Source organism: Plasmodium reichenowi, chromosome 14 (assembly GCF_001601855.1).
Source record: "Plasmodium reichenowi strain SY57 chromosome 14, whole genome shotgun sequence".
NCBI lineage: Eukaryota > Apicomplexa > Aconoidasida > Haemosporida > Plasmodiidae > Plasmodium > Plasmodium reichenowi.
The window spans coordinates 1,300,010-1,308,508 of record NC_033659.1 but is presented as its reverse complement, the minus strand read 5'-3'; the positions used below and the strand labels follow the sequence as shown (position 1 = coordinate 1,308,508).

At 17.3% G+C, this 8,499-nt stretch overlaps 2 protein-coding genes across 2 annotated transcripts; one reads left to right on the top strand and one right to left on the bottom strand.

Moving 5' to 3' along the window:
• Nucleotides 1-1,113: 1,113 nt before the first annotated feature.
• On the top strand, nt 1,114-7,853 carry PRSY57_1433000 (hypothetical protein; the record flags this gene model as incomplete). The annotated part of the gene is made up of 2 exons (XM_020115318.1): nt 1,114-7,250; nt 7,613-7,853. 2 exons carry the CDS (start codon nt 1,114-1,116, stop codon nt 7,851-7,853), a joined length of 6,378 nt encoding a protein of 2,125 aa, XP_019969975.1.
• Nucleotides 7,854-8,063: 210 nt separating this feature from the next.
• Nucleotides 8,064-8,444, bottom strand: PRSY57_1432900 (microsomal signal peptidase protein, putative; the record flags this gene model as incomplete). The annotated part of the gene is made up of 2 exons (XM_020115317.1): nt 8,064-8,153; nt 8,298-8,444. Coding segments are annotated over 2 exons (237 nt in total), but the record flags the coding sequence as incomplete, so codon positions are not given.
• Between the last annotated feature and the right edge of the window lie 55 nt (nt 8,445-8,499).

Here is an 8,499-nt window from a genome sequence, read left to right as displayed (position 1 = left end):
AAAAAAAAAAATTGAGAATAATCTCAATTCATAAATTATATATAAATAATTTATTAATTATATATTGTTTATTTTTTGTACATTTTTGGTATATTGAATATTTTTTGTATATTTATTATATTTTATTTTTTGTAATTTTTTTTTTTTTTTTTTTTTTTTTTTTTGTGTTAAGAAGATGAAAAGTATTCCATTATTATATCACTTCTTAAATTTTTACATTTCTAGATGTTTTTATATTTGTACTTAAATGCATAAATATATGTATATATATATATATATATATATATATATATATATATATATATGTTTAAATAATATTTCTTTGGAAATATATAATAACATTTATATAGCTCATATATATGATATGTATATATTTTGATAGAAATAAGAATATTTTTCTCCATAACATTAAGAAGAAAAATACATAGTTAATTAATCGGTATATATATATATATATATATATATAATATAATATAATATAATATAATATAATATAATATATTGTATTTTTTTTTTTTTTTTTTTTTCTCCTGATAATTAGTAAAAGGAAAATATATATATATATAAATATATATGAGAGAAATTTTTATATTTTTTATCCTTTATTAAAATATAGATAAAATAATATAATAATATGAAATATGACATAAATATATAAATATAAATATATATATATATATATATATATATATATTATTGGTCATTTTATTATATTATTTATTTGTTAAATTACCGCACATATTAAAAGTTAAAAGATAATTTTATTGATTATTATGTAAGTAAATAAATATATATAGATATATATAATATATATAATATTTATGTATCTATTTTATTCATTATAGATGTTATAAAACGGTAAAATGTACACTGAAAAAACGTTTCCAATTTTTTGATAGAATAGTATGAATATAAATAAAAAAGTAGGCCAAAATAAAATAAAATATAATAAAATAAGAGAAAGAATGATGATAATTGAACACCTTTCTAAGGTAAAGAATTGGAAAAAATATATATTATTTCTTTGAAATATATATATATATATATATTTATATTTATATTTATATTTATTTATTTATTTTATTATTATTTTTTTTTTTTAGGGAAAATGAGATGATATATATTTTCCTTTTTATTATTTTCCTAAATGTGTACCATAATATAATTTGTCAATTTTGTTTTTTAAAAAAAAGGAAAAGTGTTCATAATTTATTGTTATCTATATGTCCTACTGGAAATAATTATAAACGATTTAATATATACAAGAGAAGTACCATAAATTATGATAATAAAAGAAAAAATATATATTTACTACTCCCAAATAATAATACAAAATTTCGAATTATTAAAAATGGAAATTACGGTATATTAAATAAATGTACATATTCAAGAAGATGGAACTTGAATGATTTTTTGTATAACTATATAAACATTTTAAAATATAAAAAGAACATAAAAATAGGAAGATTATTAAAATGTATAGGGTATCAAAATGAATATGTATATAAGAAAAAAAAAAAGAAAAAAAAGATACGCTTATTTTATATTTTAAATAAAATAAGTCTAATTAATTTAAAGAAAAGCATAAGATATAAAAATAATTACAATTATAATAATATTAATATATATAATAGTAACAACAAGTTGTGTTATATTCCTATTAATCATTTCAATAGATTGAATAAAGAACCTTTTTGTTATAATAACACAGAGGCAAATATATATAACAGGTCCAAGAAACTATTTAAGAATGTTTTATATTATTTTCATACTTTAGATGAAATAAAAAATGCACACCAAAAAAAGAGAAACCTTTTTTGTCTTTTTAATAATTACCTAAAGGAAGAAGAAAATCTATGTAATAATTCAATCCTCATTTATAATATTTTTAAATCTAGTCAAATTTATAATTACGCTTATAATGAAAGTATTAAGAAAATATTAAAAGAAATAATTTTTTTATTTCACAAAATAAAAAAAAATTATTTTATTAAGACAAACCATAATAAAAATATATATGAACATATAGATGTATTAGAAAAAGACGTATACTCTAATGATAAAATGTTGTATAGGGGAAGAGAAAATATAAATAAAATTTTAAGTGAAGATGATTGTTTATTAAAAGATCAAAATTTGGATTTTTATAGAAACTTATCTAATGATGAAAATCATATACCACTAAGAAATAAAAAATTAAGTGATAGCCAAAATGTTAGGGATAAAAAAAATATTAGAGATAACCAAAATGTTAGGGATAACCAAAATGTTAGGGATAACCAAAATGTTAAGGATAACCAAAATGTTAAGGATAACCAAAATGTTAGGGATAACCAAAATGTTAGAGATAATAACAATTTTAATATTCTTGTAAAAAACATTTTGAGACCAACACATTTAATATTCATCAAAGATTGGATAGATAAATTTACGAAATATATGTTTCAGGAAAATATTTCTTTTACAGATCTTATAAGTAATAATATATTAATAAAAAGTGATTATATTTTTCAGGAAAAATTTCTTCTTTTTTTTCATGTACAATGCTTACATTTTCTTTACACCAAAAGAAACGAAGATATAAAAAAGGATGTAGGAAGTATAAATAATGAAAAGACATGTGATGAAGAAAAAAGAAATAAATATGATATGATAAAATATAATAGTCATAATAATTATGATAATATTATAATATATTTATATAAGGAGAATAATAATATGGAAGAATTTTATGAATACCTAAAAAATATTTATGGAGAAGAAAAAATTTGTTTTTTTAACTATGAAAAATATATAAATAATGATAAGAGTTTCTTTATAATATTATTGTCTTATGAAGAATTATTTAATATATATCGCTATAGTAATAATACATCATATAATGTGTTTCAAGAATACATGAGAAGTAAAAGTAGGAATACACAAGATAATATTAGAATGTATAAAATATTATGTTATTTATGGAATAACTCATCCAAAGATAGTAATATACAAAGAGATGATACATTAAATAATATAATCCAAACATACCAATTTAAAATGTTCTTACACGAATTTAATATAATTTATAATTATAAAAAAAGCATAATAGAAAAAAATTTATATGAACATTTATTCTGCTTAATACCAATAAATAATGGAAAAAGGATAACGTTTTATTTTTTATCGAATACACATTTTAATGAAACCATATTTTATATATGGATAGATAATATATATGAAAAAACTAAAAAGCTTTGTTCATTAGATTGGACTAATGAAAACACAGAAGAAACAAAAAAGAAATTCTTCATATTACATAATAAAGGAATTCTACAACTCAACAAAAATAATCAACATTGTAGTAATTTAAAGTACTCGTTAAATTTTATAAATCAAGAAAATACACACAAAAAAAAACAAGACGATGTTCTTATAAATATAGTTAAAAAAAAAAAAAAAAATGTAAGTAAAAATGATAAATTAATTAATGAGTACATGGTATTATTTAATAATATTAGAAAAGAAATTATTATAAATTATTTAAAACAAAATAATTTATATAACATTAATAAATTGAAAAGGAAAGATAAAAAAATGAAAAGAATATTTAATATAGCAAAAAGGATTCTCAATAAAAGAAAAAAAAAAAAAAAAAAAAAAAAAAAAAATATATATATATATAAAACTCATATTAAAAATAATCCTTTGCATATATCTGATTATATTAGTTTCATTATTAATAAAGACAAGAAAGGAAATATTTTATTATCAAAAAATATTATTAGTCCTTCATATATAGAAAAAGAAGAAAATTTACAAATACATGATAAAATTAAATTATTATCTAACACTTTAAACATTTGTTATGATAATAATTATATACAAACCTTATCAAAAGAACAATTTAATAATAATTTTTCTCATACAAATATGTTACATAACTTAAGATATTCTAATACAAATGTAATAAATAAAAATCAGAATTTCTTGAAAAATAACAACTCATGTTTATCCTTTACATGTGAAGATAAAAATTGTACAAAGAAGAAAGTAAATGATAATATATGTATCCAAAAAAAGGATGATATATCATTAAGTACACAAAATGAGAAGAATAATTCTCATTATTTAAGTAAATACTTTTTTTTATTAAATAAAAAAAATATTTCAAATCAAAATACGTTTGGAAGTATTGAAAAGTTAGATATATATCCTTGCATTTATTATATATTTAATGAAAAAATATATTTCTTAAAATTTTCTAAAGAATTATATGAACACTTATCTGTATTAGATGAATTTTCAAAAAAACGTATGGATGATATTATACAAAAATTTCAGGGGAAAATAAATATTACTCAAAATATGTATATATATTTAAATAAAGGAATCTATTTAATTAATGATAACATAAATAGATATTATGAAAGATTTATTAAAGAATTATTAAAAAAAAACATAATAAAAATTATTTTATCATCTGTTGATATATCATCGGGTGGGTATAACGTAAAAAGTGTATTTATAGAAGATGTACATATACAAGACAAAAATTATATATATGAGTATAATAATATAATAGATAATATAAATAAATTACATAAGGATATATATATATATAACAATTCATCCAAAAACAACAACAACAACAACAATAATAATAATAATAATAATAATAATAGTAGTAGTAGTAGTAGTTGTAGTAGTAGTAGTAGTTGTAGTAGTAGTAGTAAAAACACGTTTGTAGAACATAATAAGAATGATACATATTTATCTTATGTTAACGAACCAGATGATATATACAGACTACATTTTATAAAATATTTTATGTTTTTAAATATTCGAAATATCTTTAAGAAATACACATTGTCGAACAATCATTTATTAAATTTGACAAGAAATACAACCAATATTTTTTTAATTCCTAAAAAGTATGAAGATATACAAATAATGCTAAATATACTTAATGATAATTATTTCAATTTTTCAAATATGCATAATAATAATATTGCAGATTTTTATTTTAATTTATATTATAATAGTATACACAAAAGTATTAATATAAAATTGTCTGTAACAAAAAAGGATAATTTAGTAAGTGTAAACAGTTTTTCAAATAATAAAAATAATAATTTGGATATCAATACTGAAAATATATATAAACAAAATAATATATTAAAAGAAGAAAAGAAAAATAATTATGTAGATTATACAAATAATTCTATTCAATATGATAAAATTAGAGATGATATGTATTATAATAATAATAATAATAATAATTTATTTAAAATAAAAAATTTGTTTTTCCTTAAATCCTTTTTTATCCATATTGATAATAATGTAGACATTTTACCACCTATCGTGCATTTTTCAAATTTACTAAAATTTTGTAAAAATATTCATAGTATATATAAATACAGACAAACTAATGAATATGTATTTATAAAGAATTCTGTAAATATATATAATAATGTATGTTATTCCTTAAACTATTTTGACTTTTTATATTATTATATAAATAACAAAAATAAATTAGAAAATATAGACAATGTATTGAAAAATCACTTTGTCAATTTTTTTTTATTAAAAAGAAAACAATATGAAAAAAAATTCATAAAACATAATAAAGAATTGAAATTAAATTATTATCAAAATAAAATAAAAAAGCTGAAGAAATATTTTGATGAACAATATTTATATATGTATTATAATACTTATAATAATTATAATAAAAAGAAGAAAAAATTAAATGACATTATGATCATGTTATATAAAGAAAAATATTATAGGCTTCATAAATATATAACAAAGAATTATAAAAATAAAGTATTCAATACAATAGATCGTAATAAATGTATTATTTTAGATATATATAAAGATAAACAAAATTTCTTAAATGATAAATTTATATGCTTGAATAATATAAATGAATTAATAGTATGTAACATATATTTTTTTTTGAACATATATGAAAATTCAAAAGGAAAAAATAAAAAAAATAAAAAAAATAAAAAAAATAAAAAAAATTACAAAAATAATGTAAATAATAAAAGTAACGATTTTCTTTTCTTTTCTAACAATATAATAAATAAAAACTTTAATTATTTTGATTATTTATTCAAAGAAAGACAAATAATTACATATAACATTTATTTAAAACACTATGATTTTTTATTTGATATATATAACAAAGGAGATCATATATCTACCATTAGGAAAATTAAAAGAAACATTTCTAAATTTTCTATTAACAAAATTAGGATAAATCATATGAATGATATGAATGATATGAATGATATAAATAATTCAAAACAAATATCTAAATATATAAATATCAATAAAATATTTTCCAATTCGTATCATCAAGAAGGTATATACACATTATATAATAATGTTCTGCTATTTTTAAAAAAATTAGATAATATGAAAAAAAAGTTATATGATCAATATTTTGAAAAAAAAAAATATTTATTATTACAAAAAAGAAAAGAAAATAGGAATTATTTTATACATAATTTTATCACAGGAAATGAACAAGACAACAACTTGTATGACAATAATATCGATAATTGTAATATTATTAATATGAACATCAACAGAGAAGATGTAGGTAACAAAAAAAATAATGTACTCTCATCACATTTTTTATCAAAGGAATATTATAATAATAACCATAAAGAAATAAAAAAAAATTTATATGATCATCATAATAGTCCTAATAATAAACCTACTTATGAAATCGTAAAAAATGAAGAAATATCAAAATGTGATGTAAGAAATGATATTAATAATAATATAAATAAAAAAATATTAAGTTTTAAAAAAATGGAACTGTTAAATAAGTACAAGAAAAAAAAAAATACCGGGAATAGAAATAATTATATAAATGAATTAAATAAAATAAATCGAATTTTTGGAAATAAATATCATACATTTAATAAAGAATTTCAAAACATATTTCATTTTTTATATAACATAAATATGTTAGATTATTTACAAAATTATATTAACCCTTATATAAAAAATTCTTTGTGGCTTTATATTATAACCTTATATGTTAAACACTCTTATTCTTTAAATAAAAACCAATTCCTTTTACAACCTGAATTTCTCATAATTATTTTTTACATATCTTTCTATGAACATGAAAATAATAACTATTTGAACAATTATTCACATTCTTTTGAAATACCAAAGGATTCCTTCTTACAGCACATTGTTACTGATATTTTTGTGTATAAAGAATTATTACAATCTCTTCAAAATAGGTAAACAAAAAAGGAAATTAAAAAGAAAAATAAAAAGAAAAATAAAAAGAAAAATAAAAAGAAAAATAAAAAGAAAAATAAAAAGCCAAAATATAATGTTCTATAAAATTTTTACACTATAGCTAGTTGGGCATATATATATATATATATATATATATATATATATATATATATATATATATATACATGTACATGTACATGTACAAATTTTTAGCTAGTTGTTGTGTGTATATATACATATATGTTAATTTTTGGCTAGTTCTATGTGTGTATAAATATTAAATTATGATTCGTTAATAAATATATACAACATATATATATATTTTTTTTTTTTTTTTTTTTTTTTTTTTTTGTTGTTGTAGGTTTAAAGTACATATAGCTATTCCATTCAATTTGTCAGACATATTGCAAGTGTTGGACAGTTTAAGGAAATTAAGAAGAAAAGATTTTGGGAAAATAAATGAAAATATAATATCAAAATTGACGAATTTAAGTGTAATATTACACAGTGCATCTCTTTATGTTGATAAAGAAATAAATGAAACAATTTTTGAGTATATTGGATATATTAATATGTTAAAAGGATATAAACAGATTGAATAAGATAAGAAAACTATTCGATAATTTGTTTTTAAAAAAAGAAAAATAAGAAGATAATAAAAAATGAAAATAATATGAAAAAAAATGTATTTATTTAAAAACCAGGTATCATATTAAATAAATATAAATAAATAAATAAATAAATATACATATATATATATATATATATATACATATTGGGTACATAAAAAGCTTGAAATATCGACACATATATTATTTTCTCTTTTTATCATTTGATGAACTGTAACTTTTTTCCCATTCAATATTGTTTCGATTATACATTGGCCACGTTGGTAATATTAACTACAAAATAAAATATATGTATATATAATAATTGATATATGAGAATTTGGACAAGTGTGTAAAACAATTTTATGAATTTCATATACATAGAAAAAGGAAAAAAAAGATTTAAACAAAATGATAAATAAAAAAATATATATTTACAATGCTTGCTAAGGCGGTCCCTCCTAATATTATATATGTACTCAATGCTAAACTTTGATTGTAATATCCAACAATTATTGATATTATTGTACTAATACCAAAAATAATATTTCTTATAGTATAGGCAAGATTTTGACCACAATAGTCCTAACAAATATGTATTAAAAAAAAAAAAAAAAAAAAAAAGAAAAGAGAAAGGGTG